General features: G+C 50.0%; 2 protein-coding genes across 9 annotated transcripts; both read right to left on the bottom strand.

The window, feature by feature from the left end:
* Nucleotides 1-750: 750 nt before the first annotated feature.
* Nucleotides 751-14,522, bottom strand: LOC147255206 (arf-GAP with coiled-coil, ANK repeat and PH domain-containing protein 2). Of its 7 annotated transcripts, XM_086216950.1 has the most exons (23): nucleotides 14,221-14,521; nucleotides 14,072-14,129; nucleotides 13,311-13,427; nucleotides 13,051-13,104; nucleotides 11,122-11,180; nucleotides 8,262-8,445; nucleotides 8,142-8,186; nucleotides 7,818-7,913; nucleotides 7,594-7,668; nucleotides 6,930-7,033; nucleotides 6,799-6,850; nucleotides 6,547-6,647; nucleotides 6,407-6,469; nucleotides 6,077-6,188; nucleotides 5,736-5,926; nucleotides 5,575-5,644; nucleotides 5,076-5,170; nucleotides 3,617-3,693; nucleotides 3,130-3,284; nucleotides 2,691-2,800; nucleotides 2,495-2,605; nucleotides 1,785-1,846; nucleotides 751-1,715 (listed from the first exon to the last, which is right to left on the bottom strand). In XM_086216950.1, the coding sequence occupies exons 1-23, from the start codon at nucleotides 14,310-14,312 to the stop codon at nucleotides 1,564-1,566; spliced, it is 2,235 nt and encodes a 744-aa protein (XP_086073076.1). In that variant the 5' UTR covers nucleotides 14,313-14,521; the 3' UTR covers nucleotides 751-1,563. The 7 variants fall into 7 exon arrangements, with proteins under 7 accessions (XP_086073076.1, XP_086073079.1, XP_086073078.1 ...); XM_086216953.1 differs by lacking the exon at nucleotides 1,785-1,846 and having other exon boundaries at nucleotides 14,221-14,522; XM_086216952.1 differs by lacking the exon at nucleotides 6,407-6,469.
* A 922-nt stretch (nucleotides 14,523-15,444) lies between these two features.
* Nucleotides 15,445-19,594, bottom strand: ilkap (integrin-linked kinase-associated serine/threonine phosphatase). Of its 2 annotated transcripts, none has more exons than XM_086216946.1 (10): nucleotides 19,375-19,594; nucleotides 18,453-18,599; nucleotides 18,202-18,319; nucleotides 17,700-17,806; nucleotides 17,500-17,593; nucleotides 17,245-17,332; nucleotides 16,807-16,946; nucleotides 16,565-16,684; nucleotides 16,110-16,191; nucleotides 15,445-16,021 (listed from the first exon to the last, which is right to left on the bottom strand). In XM_086216946.1, exons 1-10 carry the CDS (start codon nucleotides 19,415-19,417, stop codon nucleotides 15,881-15,883), a joined length of 1,080 nt encoding a protein of 359 aa, XP_086073072.1. In that variant the 5' UTR covers nucleotides 19,418-19,594; the 3' UTR covers nucleotides 15,445-15,880. The 2 variants fall into 2 exon arrangements, with proteins under 2 accessions (XP_086073072.1, XP_086073073.1); XM_086216947.1 differs by having other exon boundaries at nucleotides 19,365-19,498.
* Nucleotides 19,595-20,335: the final 741 nt, after the last annotated feature.

Here is a 20,335-nt window from a genome sequence, read left to right as displayed (position 1 = left end):
GAATTAACTAATAAAACATAAATAATCAACAGCGAACGCGTGAGGAGAGAATAAAATATCACGTCATGATTCGAAGGTCAGAAAATGAGTTCACCTGTGAGTCCGTCGAACAAAACCGTTCAGCTGAAATTCTAAAATATTAATCTGAGTTTATTTCAGGCTCCGGCTGCACATCAACTCCTGTGTCGGTAAGAATTAATTTACTTCTCCTGTTTACTTAAAAATCTGAGTTGAAGCGGGACGTTTACAGCCTGCGACCACCGGGGGCAGCAGAGTTCCGGCAGGGTCGCATTTCAACATTTCAACAACAGGATTCACTGTAAAAGTCCACGTGAGTGTGCATGGTTGTACGGCTCTGTGTGTTGTCGTCCCTGCGATGGACTGGCGACCTGTCCAGGGTGAACCCCGCCTCTCGCCTGTAGATGCTGGGATAGGCTCCACCCCCGTGACCCTTACTAGTAAGGAATAGTAAAAGTCACTGACGTGTACCGGCAAAGATTCAAGTAAAAAAATTAGTTCAAATTATTGGTAACTTTGATGCAGAAACGCCAGGTGAGACGACGACAGAGAACCTCTACAGGTGGAAGTTCCTGCAGTTGTGTGCTGTAACTACTTGAAGCTGAGAGTACTTAAGTACTAATACAGTACTTTTAACTGGAACTGAATATTTTTAGAGAGCAGTTACTTCCATGCTCAGAGTACTTTGTCATGTATTGAGCGTGCAGACAGAGGACACAGACCTGTGGAGTATTAGTGGACTTTAATTAGCGTCAACGTCACATTAGTAACAGTCAGGAATGAAATGTTTCTCAGTAAAGTTTCCTCTCGTTGTCCAGCAGGACGACTTCATGGTGAAATGACGTGTGACATCATCAGCAGCTCATGATTGACCGCCAACATCAGATATCAGGGACTGACAGAACAGCAGGAGAGTGGCTAAAATCCTTCAGAGAATTATATGAATAGAAGTATTTCCCTTTCTGACCACAGTAAGACACCAAACAACACACACACACACACACACACACACATTAGCTTAGCTTAGCATTAAGACCGGTGACGGACGTGCCTACTCCTGGCTAGCCTCCTAGCTAGCGGCTAGCCTCCTAGCTAGCGGCTAGCCTCCTAGCTAGCACCTAGCCTCCTAGCTAGCACCTAGCCTCCTAGCTAGCACCTAGCCTACTAGCTAGCACCTAGCCTACTAGCTAGCAGCTAGCCTACTAGCTAGCAGCTAGCTTCTGAGCTGCACCACTTGACCTCACTGACGTTGTCTTGCTCGCTTCAGCCGACCGTTAATTCTGAAAGAGACATTTTAACCTCCGTGACCTCGAGAAGCAACAAGACGGTTTCATGCCAAACCATGACGACGTGCTTCGCCGACGTTCAAGTTTACGTTCCAGTCAGTTAATTCAGTGACGACATCTTGAAGACGGAAATGCATCCAAACATTGAGACGTCTCCCTCTACGCCAAACGTCACTGGAGACTTTCTACAACCACAGAAACAGGAAGTACATGTGCACGAAGACGTGTGAGAGTAAACAGCTGAGTGCTGTCCTTCCTGTTACACAGACGTCCTCTCTTTGTTGACCTTCTCCTCCTCCTCCTCTTCTTCCTCTCCTCCACGACTGAACTGCCGTCGGGTGAGTTTCTCGGGGTCGTGCGACGCCATGTTACTGAAGTCTCTGAAGATGTCCTGAAACGTCTCGTCGTCTCCTGGTGGACGGAAATGGACATCAGTGTGTTTGTAGCTGAAACCTCAAAGTTTGGTGAGCGTTTACTGACCGGCAGCTCCAAAGACGCCGTCCGAGTCCCTCATCTCCTCATTCATTCTCGCCATCCGCAGCCTGAAACAATCAACCATCTCTGGTGATGAATACCATGACATCATCGCTCAGAAGACCCGCTACTGCACATCCAAGGGCTGAGAATGGATGGCACACGGAACCCAACCAGTGTTGGGTTTCACACCAAACCCGGCGCTGCGGCGATGACGCCACTCCTCATCTCCTTGAGATGTGCTCAACTTCAAGAACTGCAAGCTGACATCACGCCGCAGCAGCCAATCACCAGAGACCGGACCAAAGGCACGAACAGGAACAAGCACTTTGCTAATGTGCAGCTGTCTTCCGTTTCCCTTGCTACAGACAACATGGAGGAAACTGGCTGCCACAGTGACATCATCTTCTGAGCTGACTGACGCCGCTGTCAGTTGGGGCAACAATGAGCCTCAAACGTGTTCTTCAGTACTTTTGGACATTTTTAGCTCTGGTTTGAGTCTCCCAGACAGGAAGTAAAGATCTCAGAAAGGCAAGAAGAGATTTTACGGCTCACACCATACGAACAGGCCACGGAGTGACACGCCCACCCAGCCACAGCGGCAGATTTGCTGATTCTAATTTTTACAGACTGTGGAGTTTTCAATGTGACAGCGTAAGAACAAAAACACGCCTTTAGCATCACAAATGGTGTCACTTTCATGTTTGGTGACTTACAACGTGACGATGTCGGCGTGTGCCGTTTCCACGGCGATTGCCAACGGGTCCTTTCCTGCCTCATCCACGGCGTACTGATTGGCTCCTCTCTTCATCAGCAGACACACCTGCCTGCAATGACCAATCACAACGTCACAATTCCCAGTGAAGCTGTGTTGACCAGTCTGTGTGTGTGTGTGTGTGTGTGTGTCGTTACCCCGTGTGTCCAGCGGTGGCGGCAGCGTGCAGCGCCCCTTGCCCTCGCAAGTCTCGGTGGTTGACGTTTGCGCCGTTCTGCAGCAGAAACTCACAGGCCAGCAGCGACCCCTGCAGGCCACAGCGAGAGAGGCGACTCAGGACAGACGCAGGTTTTTGTTGGTAGCTTCATAACATCTGCATCGACTTGTTATGCAAAAACAAGCTAGCATGTTGTTAGCTAAGCTACTAAAAACAAGCTAGCAACACAATCACTCATCAGAATTTTTCAGATTAAGACTCAGAGCTGTTCTGACAAGATATAACGACAAAGTACTGATGCTTTTATTTTTAAAAAATTAAGTCACGGCACTGATCCAGGATCAAGATCGTAACGGTCTATGTGACGGGTCCTTCCTTTAGAGCCGATGAACAGATCATGACACAGGAGCTCCGCCTACCCCGACTGCAGCTCCTATCAGGGCTGTGCGTCCCTCCTCCTCGCTGACGCACCTGTTGACCTCTGCCCCTTGGGCCAGCGCCTCCACCATGGTGACCAAGTCTCCGGCCAACGCAGCCCGATACAGACAGAGGCTGGCCTGGTCCTTCAACTGCTCTGGAACATGATGAGACGCCATGTTACTTCCCACAGAGACCAGCCAGCTCATCTGTCCCTCAGTGGGGTGACATGTGCTCCGCCCCTGAGGAGGACGCCAGGCCGGAAGTAAACACAATCAACGACAGATGGTGCGATGCTAACTTCCTGTTGGGCTACACAGCTCCTCATCCCTGCCTTGCTAGCTTCCTACTGGACTGCAAAAACACACGATCCCTGCCAGGCAAATTTCCCATTGGACAACAAAAATAGGTCATGTGGTACACCTGTGGTGCTCCATTGTGGGTGAGCTGACTCCTCCCACGAGGCGGAGCCAGCAGACTGTTACTTACCAGCGCCGTCAGAGTTGCTCATCTTCACAAATCTCTTCTCCACATATTTCTCTTTGATCCACGTCTCTTTCTCAGCACTGAGAGGAAAATTAACAGCAAGTTTAACACAATCTGCAGTTATTGATCGATTATTGGTTGATTATTGGTCCTTTATTGGTCCATTATTGGTCCATTATTGGTCTTTTATTGGTCCATTATTGGTCCATTATTGGTCTTTTATTGGTCCATTATTGGTCCATTATTGGTCTTTTATTGGTCCATTATTGGTCTTTTATTGGTCCTTTATTGATCGATTATTGGTCTTTTGTTGGTCCATTATTGGTCTTTTGTTGGTCCATTATTGGTCTTTTGTTGGTCCATTATTGGTCCATTATTGGTCTTTTGTTGGTCCATTATTGGTCCATTATTGGTCTTTTATTGGTCCATTATTGGTCTTTTATTGGTCTTTTATTGGTCCATTATTGGTCTTTTATTGGTCCATTATTGGTCCATTATTGGTCTTTTATTGGTCCATTATTGGTCTTTTATTGGTCCTTTATTGATCGATTATTGGTCTTTTGTTGGTCCATTATTGGTCTTTTGTTGGTCCATTATTGGTCTTTTGTTGGTCCATTATTGGTCCATTATTGGTCTTTTATTGGTCTTTTATTGGTCCATTATTGGTCTTTTATTGGTCCATTATTGGTCCATTATTGGTCTTTTATTGGTCCATTATTGGTCTTTTATTGGTCCTTTATTGATCGATTATTGGTCTTTTGTTGGTCCATTATTGGTCTTTTGTTGGTCCATTATTGGTCTTTTGTTGGTCTTTTATTGGTCCATTATTGGTCTTTTATTGGTCCATTATTGGTCTTTTATTGGTCCATTATTGGTCCATTATTGGTCTTTTATTGGTCCATTATTGGTCTTTTATTGGTCCATTATTGGTCCATTATTGGTCTTTTATTGGTCCATTATTGGTCTTTTATTGGTCCATTATTGGTCTTTTGTTGGTCCATTATTGGTCTTTTGTTGGTCCATTATTGGTCTTTTGTTGGTCCATTATTGGTCTTTTGTTGGTCCATTATTGGTCTTTTGTTGGTCCTTTATTGGTCCATTATTGGTCTTTTATTGGTCCATTATTGGTCTTTTATTGGTCCATTATTGGTCTTTTATTGGTCCATTATTGGTCCATTATTGGTCTTTTATTGGTCCATTATTGGTCTTTTGTTGGTCCATTATTGGTCTTTTGTTGGTCCATTATTGGTCTTTTATTGGTCCATTATTGGTCTTTTGTTGGTCCATTATTGGTCTTTTGTTGGTCCATTATTGGTCTTTTGTTGGTCCATTATTGGTCTTTTGTTGGTCCATTATTGGTCTTTTGTTGGTCCATTATTGGTCTTTTGTTGGTCCATTATTGGTCGATTATTGGTAATAATGGCTAGAATGATTACTTCTCAGGAAGGGCAGGTTTCTTTACCGTGAGCTGTCAGTTGTGGGTTTGACTCGTCCGCTCTCTGAACATTGTGCCTCAAAGATCCCGTTGATGACATCATTTCCTAGAACACACAGCAGCTGGAGAGGAGAGGCACCACAGAGGAAGAGTGTCAAAACTGTGTTCCATTTCAGCCATTGAAACGTGGAAAAGTCACAAAGAGGAGATCAGATGAGTTTCCATCGACTGGTGAGGTGTGACTGGTTTCGCCGCGTCTCCTGAACGATGGCTGCCTCCATCTTTGACATTTCTGTGGTTTCAACATGATAAAAGGAACCGAGGCCACAGCGTCCTGATGCTGATTGGTAGAAAGTCTAAACGGATCGTTTGTGAGCTTCAGCTCTGAAAAGTCTGGACTCGTGTCATCGTATCAGGAAACGCAGTGTTGCTGACATCATCACGGCCTGAAGGTGGGAACGGTTGCTGACGGCTGATTCACAAGGTGATATTCTGGTGTTGATGTATGGGTGTGACCGGTTTTTACCTTCAATTGCTCCGCCTCCCAGGAGTCCAGAGTAAGCGATCGTACTTTGGACAGGTGGACACCCAAACTCCTGAGACACAGAACATCTCAACTGTTCACTTCCACAGGTGAATGTGTATTTTAAGTGGCGTGCGTCTCCGTGGCGTTGTTCAGGTGCGTACCTGTGTATGCCCGAGCACTCGATGCACATGGTGACTCCCAGGTTGATGGAGGCCCAGCGGGGCTCCTCCTCCCCGCACTCGCAGCACCGCTGGTTCCCGGGCCCCCGCAGAGCCACAGCCAGCACCGGCTGCCTCTGAGCGACCAGTGGCGAGTTGTTGCCGCCACACGGGAGAGTGAGGGGCTCTTTAGTCTGGGCAGGCAGAGGTCATGGACAAATAAGTGACATCCGTGTGTTCAGGGTCCTGATTGGTCGATGTGCTCAGATGAATTTATGTTTGTACTCCACACTGTGGAAGAGGAAGTTACACCGGCGCCAATTACACAAAAACCTTGAACCTGCCTGAGAGGGCGGAGCTTCGACTCGCTCTCTGTACGCCAGGTCAATGCTGCCCTGCAGGGCACTGAGCCACGCCTGCTTCAACTGGTCAGAGTCAGCCTGAAGGACGCAGCACCTGGTGCGCACGCGCACGCACGCACACACACACACACACACACACACACACACACACACACGTCTATTTCTAATGCAATCAGAATAAAAATGAAAAATGGCGGTAAAAACAAGCCTGATCATGAAAACTCGTCATCTCAACCGCTTCGTTGTTGTGTGCTGGCCAGTTAGTGAGTTTGACCTCCATACACAACGGTTTATAGTGCAGCGGTGCCAAACCTAGGGGTTGAGGCCCTCCACTGGGTCAGGGGTTTTGAAAGCAGCGTGTGAGGGACATGAACCCTAACATGGAGACATTCAGACATGAAGGCCAGAGGCAAATACAGATTTGTCACTTCCTGTGTGTGGGTGTGTCTTACTTCTGGACGGACAGCAGCTCAAAGCAGAAGCGGCGGTCGATGTGCTCCAGAGATTTGACAGCACACAGTCGCAGGTCCTCAAAGAGAACGGCGGCGTCCTCCTGCGGGACGAGTCACCCAAACCAAAAGACATTTCAGCATTTTCACCTCTTGATGGCGCATGTTCTTCCCTCAGACCGCCATGTTCTCTCTGAGTTGATGCAAATGATCTAAGTTGAAGATTTCCATCACGACCTCAGCGAGACGCCTCACCTTGTGGGACTTCCTGTAGACGAGCTGGTTGTCTCTGATGAAAAACCAGCATCTGAAAGGAAAAGTTTTGGATCTCATTGAGTCTTCAAGTCCAAAGCGCTGACTCATCAGGAAAACTCTGAGCTCTTTACCTCTTCCAGGTTTTAGATTTCCTCCTGGAGCGTTTGAAGAGGTAACCCTGGATGATGTCATCACTCCCAGGACATGGCCCGACCACAGTCTCTCCAGAGGCATCCTACACACACACACACACACACACACACACGCGCGCGCGCACGTCATCTCCTGCATCACACCTGCTAGCATCTCCACGTTTGGCAGGATGGAACTTGTAAACAGCGAGTGACCAGCGGCGCTCCGTCTTGTCTTCTAACACCACTTTGTTCATGTTGCATCATCGTCATGTGACTCTTGGTCATGTGACACTAAACCTCAACCTCCGAATCCAGGATCAAATCAGAGTAACTGCTGTCAGACGTGGTGATAAATACAAATATTACACTCAGAAATGAAGGTGAACAACACGAGATCCTTCTGCTCTTCCTGTTTAAGAACAGGATGCTTGAGATCTCCATGGGAGGAAGAATTCAGCAGAGATGCTGAGCAGAACATGATGGTAACAGAACACTAATAACAGAACACCTGGATGTGCTTCAGTCCAGGAACTGAACGACTGATCCAGATGGAAAAAGTAGAATGTAAACAACAAACTCAAGAAACCACAGAGGTGTCATCCAGCAGCAGAGAGCATCTGTTGAGTGCAGGTTAGCCGTTAGCATGCTACCAGCTACTGACCCTCTGCTGGACGAGCAGGTGCGAGTTCTCCAGGTCTTTTCTCTTGGCTGCACAGTCCACTGACAGCTGCGCCAGCTGAGGACGAGACACCACAACCAGCGTCAGTGTCGCCATGGCGAATATGACATCATTACTTCAGTCACACACACACACACAACCCCACCCCCAATCATTCTGATCCTGTGCCTCAAATGTTCAGCACAAGTGGGGTCAGAGGTCAGGACCTGGGCTGCCATGGTCTTCATGGTGGGTTCCAGGTCTCTAAGCAGGTCAAAGCCTTGATGGAAGAAGGTCAACTGGCCATGAACAAAGGAGAACACCTGAGCCAAGACAACGCACACACACACACACACACACACACACACACACACACACCAAAACCATCAGACCTGTCCCCACCAAATTCAGGTAGAGGCTCAGCTATGCGGGGTAGAGCTCCCGTCTGTCTACGTTCAGCTTAAATTCTGGTGTTGACTGAAGTACTCCGAGCAGTACAAGTACATATGTCTCCAAGTATTCTGGGATTGTGTAACAGGAGTTGAACTCACTGAGTTGAGGACGTCGATCTTCTGCTGAGTCTTGAAGGTGTTGAGCTGGAAAAACAAAGCATGTCGGGTCATCCAGCTTCTGATATTCAAACATCGATCAAACATGGCTCCACCCACTACCTGCAGACAGTAATCCAGGGCAAAGTGCTGGTAGCACTTGCGTGTAGCGAGCAGCAGGTGGCTCGCCCGCTCAGCATCGCTGGCTTTCTGTCGAGACACCTGAGCGTTCTTCAGCGCCGCCGTCTCCAGATCCTCGCCGATCCGGACAAACTCCTTCCTTGTGTCAGCCAGCTGGGGCAGGAACCTCAGAGACATGACATCGCCATGGTTACGGACCTGCTGGCTAGATTCGGGGTTATTTATAACAATGAGGGTGGTCAATTGTCCCGATAGGTGACAATAAGAGAGAGGAACACACACACACACATACACACGCTTATTTAGGTGTGTGAAGGAGAGTGCAGGTGTGTAGGAGTGTGTAGGTGTATGTAGGGGTGTGTGTAGGGGTGTTCGGGTGTGTAGGAGTGTGTAGGTGTATGTAGGGGTGTGTGTAGTGGTGTGTAAGTGTATATAGGAATGTGCAGGTGTGTGTAGGAGTGTGCGGGTGTGTGTAGGAGTGTGCGGGTGTGTGCAGGTGTGTGTAGGAGTGTGCAGGTGTCTGTAGGAGTGTGCAGGTGTCTGTAGGAGTGTGCAGGTGTCTGTAGGAGAGTGTGGGTGTGTAGGAGTGTGTAGGTGTGTGTAGGAGTGTGCAGGTGTCTGTAGGAGTGTGCAGGTGTCTGTAGGAGAGTGTGGGTGTGTAGGAGTGTGCAGGTGTGTGTAGGAGTGTGCAGGTGTCTGTAGGAGAGTGTGGGTGTGTAGGAGTGTGTAGGTGTGTGCAGGTGTGTGTAGGAGTGTGCAGGTGTCTGTAGGAGAGTGTGGTTGTGTAGGAGTGTGCAGGTGTGTAGGGGTGTGCAGGTGTGTGTAGGAGTGTGCAGGTGTCTGTAGGAGAGTGTGGGTGTGTAGGAGTGTGTAGGTGTATGTAGGGGTGTGTGTAGTGGTGTAGGTGTATGTAGGGGTGTGTGTAGTGGTGTGTAAGTGTATATAGGAATGTGCAGGTGTGTGTAGGAGTGTGCAGGTGTGTGTAGGAGAGTACGGGTGTGTGTAGGAGTGTGCGGGTGTGTAGAAGTGTGTAGGTGTGTGTAGTGGTGTGTAAGTGTATATATAGGAATGTGCAGGTGTGTGTAGGAGTGTGCAGGTGTGTGTAGGAGTGTGCAGGTGTGTGCAGGAGTGTGCAGGTGTCTGTAGGAGAGTACGGGTGTGTGTAGGAGAGTGCGGGTGTGTAGAAGTGTGTAGGTGTGTGTAGTGGTGTGTAAGTGTGTGTAGGAGTGTGCAGGTGTGTGTAGGAGTGTGTAGGTGTGTTTAGGAGAGTGCGGGTGTGTAGGAGTGTGTAGGTGTATGTAGGGGTGTGTGTAGTGGTGTGTAGGAGTGTGCAGGTGTCTGTAGGAGTGTGTAGGAGTGTGTAGGTGTATGTAGGGGTGTGTGTAGTGGTGTGTAGGAGTGTGCAGGTGTCTGTAGGAGTGTGTAGGTGTGTGTAGGAGTGTGTAGGTGTGTGTAGGAGTGTGCAGGTGTCTGTAGGAGAGTGTGGGTGTGTAGGAGTGTGCAGGTGTGTGTAGGAGTGTGCAGGTGTCTGTAGGAGAGTGTGGGTGTGTAGGAGTGTGTAGGTGTGTGCAGGTGTGTGTAGGAGTGTGCAGGTGTCTGTAGGAGAGTGTGGTTGTGTAGGAGTGTGCAGGTGTGTAGGGGTGTGCAGGTGTGTGTAGGAGTGTGCAGGTGTCTGTAGGAGAGTGTGGGTGTGTAGGAGTGTGTAGGTGTATGTAGGGGTGTGTGTAGTGGTGTAGGTGTATGTAGGGGTGTGTGTAGTGGTGTGTAAGTGTATATAGGAATGTGCAGGTGTGTGTAGGAGTGTGCAGGTGTGTGTAGGAGAGTACGGGTGTGTGTAGGAGTGTGCGGGTGTGTAGAAGTGTGTAGGTGTGTGTAGTGGTGTGTAAGTGTATATATAGGAATGTGCAGGTGTGTGTAGGAGTGTGCAGGTGTGTGTAGGAGTGTGCAGGTGTGTGCAGGAGTGTGCAGGTGTCTGTAGGAGAGTACGGGTGTGTGTAGGAGAGTGCGGGTGTGTAGAAGTGTGTAGGTGTGTGTAGTGGTGTGTAAGTGTGTGTAGGAGTGTGCAGGTGTGTGTAGGAGTGTGTAGGTGTGTTTAGGAGAGTGCGGGTGTGTAGGAGTGTGTAGGTGTATGTAGGGGTGTGTGTAGTGGTGTGTAGGAGTGTGCAGGTGTCTGTAGGAGTGTGTAGGAGTGTGTAGGTGTATGTAGGGGTGTGTGTAGTGGTGTGTAGGAGTGTGCAGGTGTCTGTAGGAGTGTGTAGGTGTGTGTAGGAGTGTGTAGGTGTATGTAGGGGTGTGTGTAGTGGTGTGTAGGAGTGTGCAGGTGTCTGTAGGAGTGTGCAGGTGTCTGTAGGAGTGTGCAGGTGTGTGTAGGAGTGTGCAGGTGTGTGTAGGAGTGTGCAGGTGTGTGTAGGAGTGTGTAGGTGTATGTAGGGGTGTGTGTAGTGGTGTGTAGGAGTGTGCAGGTGTCTGTAGGAGTGTGTAGGAGTGTGCAGGTGTCTGTAGGAGTGTGCAGGTGTCTGTAGGAGTGTGCAGGTGTCTGTAGGAGTGTGTAGGAGTGTGCAGGTGTCTGTAGGAGTGTGCAGGTGTGTGTAGGAGTGTGCAGGTGTCTGTAGGAGTGTGTAGGAGTGTGCAGGTGTCTGTAGGAGTGTGCAGGTGTCTGTAGGAGTGTGCAGGTGTCTGTAGGAGTGTGTAGGAGTGTGCAGGTGTGTGTAGGAGTGTGCAGGTGTCTGTAGGAGTGTGCAGGTGTGTGTAGGAGTGTGCAGGTGTGTGTAGGAGTGTGCAGGAGTGTGCAGGTGTGTGTAGGAGTGTGCAGGTGTGTGTAGGAGTGTGCAGGTGGACCTACTGTGTGCAGAGGTTGCTCAGCTGCTGGCTGACGGCTCTCTGTGTCTGATCCAACAACATCTGAGGACAAACAAACAAACTGACTTGGTTCTGCTGATCAGGAGCCTGGAGTTCTACTTTGTCTGGTTCTCTTGCGTCTGACGGTCCGCTGAGCCCAGATGGGAGAACCAGTCTCCCGGCAGCGTACCAGAACTCTCTGAAGTGAGGCCGCCCCCTTACGGCTAGCTGCTGTTAGCCATCAGTCTCAATTAGCTTCAGGCTAAATACATGCGGTTGGCTCTTCCTACATCCTGGAGTCTCTAAGAAGTCCTGCAGGAGGCAGTGTTGTTTTCGTCACGCTGGACGAAAACGAAAATGACAACGCCAGACCCCTTTTTCCAAGACCAAAATGAGACTAAGACGAACGTCACCATCGCCCTGTGAAGACTAAAATGGGACCAAATTGTAAACATTTTCGTCTGACGAGAACGAGACCAGACTAAATTGTTAGTGGGTGGACCATCAAAGTTTCAAAACATGCGTTTTTTTCCCGCCAATTATAACAAGCGTGCGATGTCAATCAAGAGCTCAAACATCAGACTGGAGCCAGCTGGAGCTGTTGGTCCTCATGGCCACGCCCCCCTCATCAGTACACACCCACTAAAAGCCTCTCTCTCTCTCTCTCACACACACACACACACACACACACACACAGTCTGGGCCTGTCTGCAGAGGACGAGACTCTCACCACGGCAGCAGCAGCGGTGTCGGGTGGTCGTGAACAGAGGGATGATTGAAGCGTAGCTTTAGTCTGTGAGGCTCGCCCTGAGATGCAGTTTCTGTTTGAATGAAGCCTAAAGTTTGGTGGTGGTGGTGGTGGTGGTGGTGGCTCCACCTCCCCGTGGAGCAGAGAGCGCTTCCTAGTGCTACATGCTAAAGCTAGAATGAACGGGGCTGCCAGGGCCGCTAATGTTGGCTGGTTTAAAGCAGCCTTCTATTAATCTAGCATGTTATGAAGAAAACCCTGTCCATTTGTGGACGGGGGGCAGGTGGAGTGCTTTGACCCGTGTTTGTGGGACTGGGAAACACGGGAGTCCTCAGACCTGCTGCTGTTCCCTGTCTAAGCAACACACCTGGATGCTTTAACCAATAACAGCAGCTGAAGCCAACATGGAGGACATGAGGTCGTTCACATGGAAGTCAAGTGTGCTTTTATTTTGTTTATCCTGTTTTATTGTGATACAATACTCCTATTGTGGGCCAGTGTGTTGTCTGCCTCTGCAACAAAGTAATAAAAGTAAAAGGTAGAGAGAGAAAAAGAGGGGAAACTCCCCTTTGAAGGTGGATCAGTTCAGTGCTTCATTCTAACACTGGAGTGGCCTCTTCAGCACACACACATCTTTATTGAGAGGATCTTTGATATTTGACTGAAACCTTTGAGTTTTCAAGGATAGAAATGACGAACATGGGACTAAAACTAAGAAGCATTTAGTCCAAAAGACTAAAACTAAATCTAAAATGCCTGCCAAAACAAGAATGGCAGGAGGGAAGGAACATCTTTGTGAGCTTAAGACTTCTAGTAGTGAGTACTTGAAAGACAAAGTACACAGTTTGGGTGCAGTATCACTTCTCTATGTTTGTTTTCTGTCCATCGGTCGTCAAGCATGACTGAAGCACTGGACAGAAAACCAAACCCCGAGTCTGTAACCTCCCCTGGAGTCAACAACCGGCTTCCAATTTAGATTTTAGTGAGATTTAATGAACATAAACTGATCCGAGTCCTGCTGAAGTAACTTCATGGCGGAAATTTGTACAAAGTATCAAGAGTTTGAAGGCTACAGGACGACAAGCAAGTCGCCTTGACAATCCCGCTTTTCTGACCAGCGTTTGGATTCATCATCAGGATCCGAGTCCCGGTGAGTCGGGTCAGAAACAGGGAGTGGTTCCTCACCGTGTGAAAGTTGACCATCTCCTGCAGACCCTGGTTGAACTGGCTCAAACAGTTCTGGAGACAAGAAACACGTGTTACAAGAACTGTGACTTCAGTTCTATGTGATGTCAACCATCAGAAGGAAGGAAATGGAACGATGAATGGATGGTTGCAGGGTTGATGGCACCACACACACACACACACACACACCTGGACCGCTCACTCTGACTGTTATCAACAGCTTTCCTAGACCGACAGAATGACATCATGTGAAGCCTTACGCTGATGACGCTGTCCTTGTGGTACGTGGAGAGCTCAGCCAGGCCACCGAGGAACAGCCGATTGGTTGCGTTATAGGCTTGTCCCGCCTCCACCATCTTACTGCACAGCTTCATCACCTGATTGGCCACAGACACAGATGACGGACCGATAAAGTCTTTCTACATTCTGTGTATTTCCTCCAGAGAGGAGTGAGAGGTCGGTCTGCAGAGACTGGTTCAGACAGCAGGGGGCAGCACTGCTCCTGGATCAGTGGGACTTCAGTGAAAAAGAGACTCATTGTTCTGTTGATTTTAATGTGACATAGCAGCCCCCACCGCCACCGCCACGATTCTCCCGTCAGCCTTGTTCCCGCACTTCTGATAATTAGTGACTTCTGTCAATCGGGGGTTTTGTTCTCAAAGCAGGTGAGGACCTGTCAGTCACCGTGTCAGGAGGGAAACTGCACAAAGTAATAAATCACTTCAAGTAACACTTGGAAATGACACAGTAACAACACACTATTGATGTGTACCGACCCCAGCACAGGTGGAGGAAGGATGCAGAGGCAGTTACCAGGGTAACAGATGTAGTCGTTACTGTAGTAACGCGAGCAGTGCTAACAGCTGGAGAAGTTAAGTGTGGTACTGCAAATGTAGTTTCAGCAAAAGTGACTTTGGGAGTACATATAAACACAGTAGTATTGAGCCATGATGATAGTAGTGGTACTAACAGTGCTGCCAGTAGCAGTATTTTGACTCTAATCCTGTAGGAGTAGTAATACCTTGTCCAGTTGTGTCTCCAGTACAGAAACTTCTGTCTCGAACTGTTCCAGGTTCAGTCTAAAGAGAAAAACTCATCAGGTTCTCTGCGCGTGCGCGGGAAGTGTTCACGTGTACGTGTGTGTGTGTGTGTGTGTGTGTGTGTGTTCACCTGAACTGAGGTGAGTCCTGGATACACTCCTCAAAGTCCAGCAGTGAGTCCATGTCGTCTGTTAGCATGTTAGCTGACAGTCTGAGGCTCATCAGTAGTTTCACACTCGGCCGCCCGATCGCACATCCCGCACACGCTCCCGCCGCTCACGCATGTTCCCTCTGTTTGTGTGGAGCGACTGAAGAATGGAGTAGAAGGGTTTGCTGTGGCTGTAACAGACGCATGAATACTACAGAACTGTTGCCGCTGTTTACCTTCTGACAGCGGGCTTCCGGTACACATCCGTGTCGGTTGAGATTAGCCCGCCTCCTACAGACCCCTGGCGGCCCGGGGTGGAATTACATCACCTAGTTCAGTCTCTGAGGACCAGATAATAAGTCACCTGATGATTATGATATTGCTTGGAAACTGAGGAATATTTCCAGACACCAGACAGCCGGAGGTGTGAGGGGACACCGGTCCCACCTGGTCAGAGGAACTCTTCCGTTACTGACGTTCATGATTGAGGACCGAGGGAAGAGTGGCGGTGTGTTTGGTGTCCATCTGGAGTTCAGTGAGGAGCACTGATGTTTCAGTTGACTCAGTTACTCACCTGTAATCCTCAGTTACTCACCTGTAATCCTCAGTTACTCACCTGTAATCCTCAATAAAAAAAAGAACAAAGCATAATTCATCAAAAAGAAGTCGTCAGGAAGAAGTGGATTGAAGCGAATGGATGGAGAGATGCTCTGAGAAGCGGAAACCTTAGACCAGGGGTGTCCAAGCTGGTCCAGTAGGGGCCGGTGTGGCTGCAGGTTTTCATTCCAACCCAGCAAAAGCAACACCTGATTCCACTTAAATCAACTAAGCTGTGTCTTAGTTGATTTAAACCTGCAGCCACACCGGCCCTTCCTGGACCAGTTTGGACACCCCTGCCTTAGACTGACGAGCTGAGCTGAAGCGTGCCGGGCGGCCTGGTCTAATTCCCTCCCAAAAAGAAACCCAGCGTGGAACTGGCAGTCACGTGACCCCAAAACTCGCAACATCGGAGTTGTAGACACGTCTCCCAATCTGAACAGCAAGTTTTCGGGTGCTTTTGTTCTTTGGGTCTCCTTCCCATTCCCCCGACGCGATCAAGACATGTGATAGCAGGTGACGGAACCCAGCGAGCATCCCCTGTGACGAGCCTCAGAGGCTCCGCCCCCTGCATAGACCTCAGACAGCAAAAGCTTCCATCATGAAAAAATGTTGACAGGAGAAGTTAAAAAGAGGACTTTTATTAGAAAACATGACAAATGAGGAGACGAGCATCAGACTGTGTGTGTGTGTGTCTGTGAGTGTGTGTGTCTTTGAGTGTGTGTGTCTTTGAGTGTGTGTGTCTGTGTGTGTGTCTGTGTGTGAGTGTGTGTGTGTGTCTGTGAGTGTGTGTGTCTGTGTGTGTGTCTTTGAGTGCGTGTCTGTGAGTGCGTGTAAGTCTGTGAGTGTTAGTCTGTGTGTGTGCGTGTGTGTCTGTGAGTGCGTGTGTCTGAGTGTGCATCTGTGTGTGTGCGTCTGTGTGTGAGTGTGTGCGTCTGTGTGTGAGTGTGTGCGTCTGTGTGTGAGTGTGTCTGTGTGTGTGTGAGTCTGAGTGTGCGTCTGTGTGTGTGAGTCTGAGTGTGAGTCTGAGTGTGTCTGAGTGTGTTCAGCAGTCAATAGAGAGCAGGATCACAGTGACGTTGTCCGCGCAGCCCCGCCTCACCGCCTCAGCAGCCAGCTGTTGGCAAGCAGCTTCAAACCGCACCTCGTGGTCTGTCAACCCCGCCCTCTTCTCGACACTCTCCTCCTGGGTGGGGGGGAGAACCTGTTTAATTTAGGGGAGGTACATCGATCGCTAGCGCTGCAAACTACAACGACGCAGAAGTGTGTGAGACCTGCAGGAGGTTGAGGACGAACTTGACAGCTTCATCAGCAGAGAAGACTTTGAACAAGCCGTCACACGCCAGGATGATGAACCTGCCGGGAGGAGACACGCCACGCCGTCACCAGCGCTCTCGCACAAGTACCTCAAACTGTACCTCATGGACAGATGCAGGTGAGAGTTGAAGCCCACAGCACAACTCAATTAAAACCTACATCCTGTTTATATTTCTCAAAGCATCATGGTCCAAAATGTAGTCCTGTGGGCGGACCAGCACCGGCGGCCATGACTGTGTATTCTGACAGGACTCAGAGGTTCCACCTCAGCTGCAACTACAACTAAACACAGGCTGTCCCTACGATGTCCACTAGGGGCGCTGCAGGCCAGCAGAGTCCCTGTGCTCAATTACATCACGCGGGCATGTGAGAAGGTTCTAGAACTGCGGTGGGTCCGTGCTGCCATTCTTGCCTGTCATTGGCCGTCAGCTGACACCTCCTCAGGTCAGGGGTCGAAATGACGCCACAGCGTTTGTACTGTCCATCGCCGATAGAGCGAGACACTTCAAGGACGCCCAGCACCCGGCCGTCCCTGACACACACACACACACAAAGATCAAAATAACATTATGAGTGCTGTGTGTTTTTACGGACAGATCCCATGGAATGATCGCAGGTGTAGGACAGGTGGCTGGTGCGTGTGGGCGTGGTTACCTGACGGTGCCTCCGGCTCTCTGGATCCTCATCCGCTCCTCGTAGATGGTCGGGTTGTGTTCTTTACTGAGAGCCAGAGTCACGGACCGGTGCTGCCCCTCCACAGCTCGTCCTGCAGCCTCCATCCGACACAGCACCGCCTGGACACACACACACACACACACACACACACACACATCAGAACGCGATGCTGTGCTGCCGCCCTGGCGAGCTTCCTGTCTGCATGTGGGAAGCTGTCCTCGTCCTGGTCGCTACTCTGGCGCCCCCTCTGGTCAGGGGGGGGGAACTCCTCACCGTCAGGTGAAGAAAAAGCAGCTGACAACTCAACGCGCCACGGATGAAGCACATGGTTGCCTCCCACATCGGCAGAGCAACGACCAGGACAGCTTGGAAACAGGCGAATGAAGTGAGCAGTGAATCAGGGCGGTGCCAGCGTACCCGGCTGTCCCCCAGGTTGGCCACGTACACCATGTCGTCCACCACCAACACACAGGTGGCCGTGGAACCGTCCTTCCACGCCGGCTTCCTGTCCCACCACAAGGAGACGACAGTCAACACGACACACGTCTGCTTAGTGTAGAATAACAAAACGACAGGAACAGAGCAGGCGCGTTTGACCAGACATCAGCTCAGAGGACGTGGTCATACTAACGTCGGCCATTTTCACGCCACCTGCCGTGGGCTCACACTTACTGGCTGGACGCTTTCTTCAGGAAGTCCTCGTCTGTCTGGCGGAACGCGTCCAGGAGACATTTTTTAATCAGTTTGTCCAGATTCTCTGTTTCACCTGAAAGAGACGACACATCACAGCTGAGGGAGGACGGGCAGACACGCTGCCGTCTCCTGTAGACACACGGAGAGACACGGACTGTCCCCCGGGAACCAGGACTCACCTCGGGGAAACTTCTTGGCCAGATTGTGATGAAGATGCTCAGCAGCAAACCGAGACGCTCGAGCTCCACCGTGACCGTCAAACACAGCAAAGTAGGAGACACAAGACCTGCAGGACACAGAGACGCATCAGAGATGCATAAGAAACACAGAGACGCATCAGAGACGCATCAGAGACGCAACAGAGACGCATCAGAGGCATCAGAGACGCAACAGAGATGCATCAGAGACACATCAGAGACACAGAGACGCATCAGAGACGCATAAGAGACACAGAGACGCATCAGAGAAGCATAAGAGACACAGAGACGCATCAGAGATGCATCAGAGACACAGAGACGCATCAGAGACACCCACAGGACTTCCTTTTCAACCCTGAGAAGTACACAACCAAACTGATGTGTGACATCACTGAGGTGGCGTTAGGAGAGTGTGACACTGTGGGCGGGGCGGTTAGTAAAGACTTGGTTGGTTAACTAGCTGGTTAACGGTTGGGGGTCTTACACTTGGCGTGGCAGCACTGACAGACAGGTGCTCAGGTCCGGCAGCAGCACATGAGCGTCCTGCATTTCTTCCCTCTCACCACGCCTCGCTGCCACGTAGCCTCGGAGTACAGGGAGGCCTGGTCAACACATACACACACACACACACACACACACACACACACACCACTGAGAAATCATCATGGCTCCACATCACATGATCAACCAACTACAGGCCAGGATGCAGACGAACATTGCGGTAAAGATGAAAACCTTCTCTACAAACTTTCTTGATCTTCTCCTCCTCTTCCTCTTCTCTGCTTTGAGCCTGTCGCTCTGCATCGTCTCGTTTTCGTTTTAAACTCTCCTCTTCTTCGTTGGTAGAATGTGGCGGAGCTGTAACAGCAGCTGATGGCGGCACTGAGGAGGAGGGAGAGAAGGATGGTGACGAACCCTCCACCCTGAGTTCTCCTCTCGAACCACAGAGGAACACATCCACGTCTGACTCCGACTCCACCAGAAATGACATCAGCGCCATTTCAGTGGTTTTGGAGAGAAAATATGAACATTGCTGACATCATCAGTGGGACTTCCTCCCTCGTCCTGCAGCCCAGTTTCCTACCAACTGAAAAACACCTCTGATCTGCGCTTGCAAAACCTTTGAAGAGCCAAATCATATTAGCACATCGTCTCCTCTCCAGCAGACTGGGATGATATGAACTCACACACACACACACACACACACACACACACACACACACACACACACACACACAAATGTTACATCCCCCCCGATGAACCCTCACGACCGAGGTCTGCCGTCCTGAGATCCACGTTCAGGTCTCGGACTCAACTTCCCCACTAACTTGCTATCTTTAAGGTGAAGCCCAATTACGTCATTCCTGATCTGATTAGTTACTTGACGTGACGTCACATTCCTGCAGCTCTCCTGAACGGATCAGTCACTGACAGAAACCGTGGGTGAACACGTCACACGTCACCCAACCGCATCACGTCCGTGTGTCCGCCCATCAGGCGGTGTCCCCGGCACTGGCAGTGCTGCTGCGACGGTTGCTTCCCCGGCTCGCGTCAGCGGAGCAGCCCCGCACCGCCGGCCAGGCTCGTTCGCCGGATTGGTCCCGGGGCACTGAGAGCCGCGGTCCCGGCATCCACCTGTTAGCTCACCGTCACTCACCGAAGGTCTGGGTTGGCTCCGGTAGGTCGTCGAACAAGTCCATTTTGACGGGTCCGCTGGAGCCCCGCCACCTCGCCTACGTGCCGGGGGAACCAAACTTGGCCAGCCGCCTACCTGCACCTGCGCCGGCCCGCAAACTCAAGCTGAACCACCCGCGGACTCAACTGCCCATTCCGCCTCAGTGGGAAGGCTAGCTCAGTTAGCATCGGTGTCGCAGTCTTTTACATCAGTTCCGGGATTAGCCTTCAAAATAAAAGCCCCCAAAGAAAGCGCAGCCAAGGAAATAACAAATTAAGATCCCCAATGATGTTTGGTCATGACGTCAAATGAAGTAACTCTACTTCCAGTCACTACTCGGTAACTACCACACTTGGACTCACAATTCACTTTTTTTCTCCTCTCCTCCTTCATTCATTCTTTCAAGAGATTCAACATTATGACGTCAAATGATTCTTCCAGAACTTCTTACTGCACCTGCAGTACACAAAGGTACACCAGTACCTCCTGTTCTTGTAGTACCCGCTGCACTCGAGTACTATCAAATGGGTTTTGTATTCTTCTGTTTTCTGCTGGAACTCAGAGTTGGTTGATTTTTGTCTGTAGACCACAAATTAGGAAAGAAGTCCAGCGTCTCTGACATCAGCAGCTGCTGACGTCTGAGGGCAGGAACGCGACGGTCCGGAGAGCTGCCCCCCCACCCAGCTATGAACCCTGGCAGGTCCTGGTCCTGGTCCTGGTCCTGGTCCTGCTTGTGAGCCGATAAAATTTGGCAGAACTGCAGCTCCTTCATCATGAATTACTTTTTTTCATTTTAAAAATGTTAGTTTATGTAGTACTAATTTCATCCACAAGATGACGACATGCACCGTGACGTCACGGGTCCCCCTCCTCCTCCTCCCGTCTGTCGATCAATAGGCTCCAGACAAGCAAACCTCGAGGTCCGCACTCAGCTTCTCTCAAC

Source organism: Aulostomus chinensis, chromosome 10 (genome assembly GCF_037954235.1).
Source record: "Aulostomus chinensis isolate RoL2024-O1b breed Wild chromosome 10, RoL_Achi_v1.0, whole genome shotgun sequence".
Classification (NCBI taxonomy): Eukaryota; Metazoa; Chordata; class Actinopteri; order Syngnathiformes; family Aulostomidae; genus Aulostomus; species Aulostomus chinensis.
This window is presented reverse-complemented; position numbering and strand designations above follow the sequence as displayed.

Bases quoted from the DNA above. Each gene is read 5' to 3' on its own strand.
- ilkap (XM_086216946.1), bottom strand. From the start codon at position 19,417: ATGGACTTGTTCGACGACCTACCGGAGCCAACCCAGACCTTCG. The intron at 17,807-18,201 runs GTAAGACCCCCA...TGTGTCCTGCAG, and splicing joins TCAGTGCTGCCACGCCAAGT to GTCTTGTGTCTCCTACTTTG. The intron at 17,333-17,499 runs GTAAGTGTGAGC...GTGGTGGGACAG, and splicing joins CTGAAGAAAGCGTCCAGCCA to GAAGCCGGCGTGGAAGGACG.
- LOC147255206 (XM_086216950.1), bottom strand. From the start codon at position 14,312: ATGAGCCTCAGACTGTCAGCTAACATGCTAACAGACGACATGGACTCA. The intron at 7,034-7,593 runs GTCAGTAGCTGG...GTGTGTGTGTAG, and splicing joins ACCTGCTCGTCCAGCAGAGG to GATGCCTCTGGAGAGACTGT. The intron at 2,801-3,129 runs GTAGGCGGAGCT...TGTGGCCTGCAG, and splicing joins TGATAGGAGCTGCAGTCGGG to GGGTCGCTGCTGGCCTGTGA.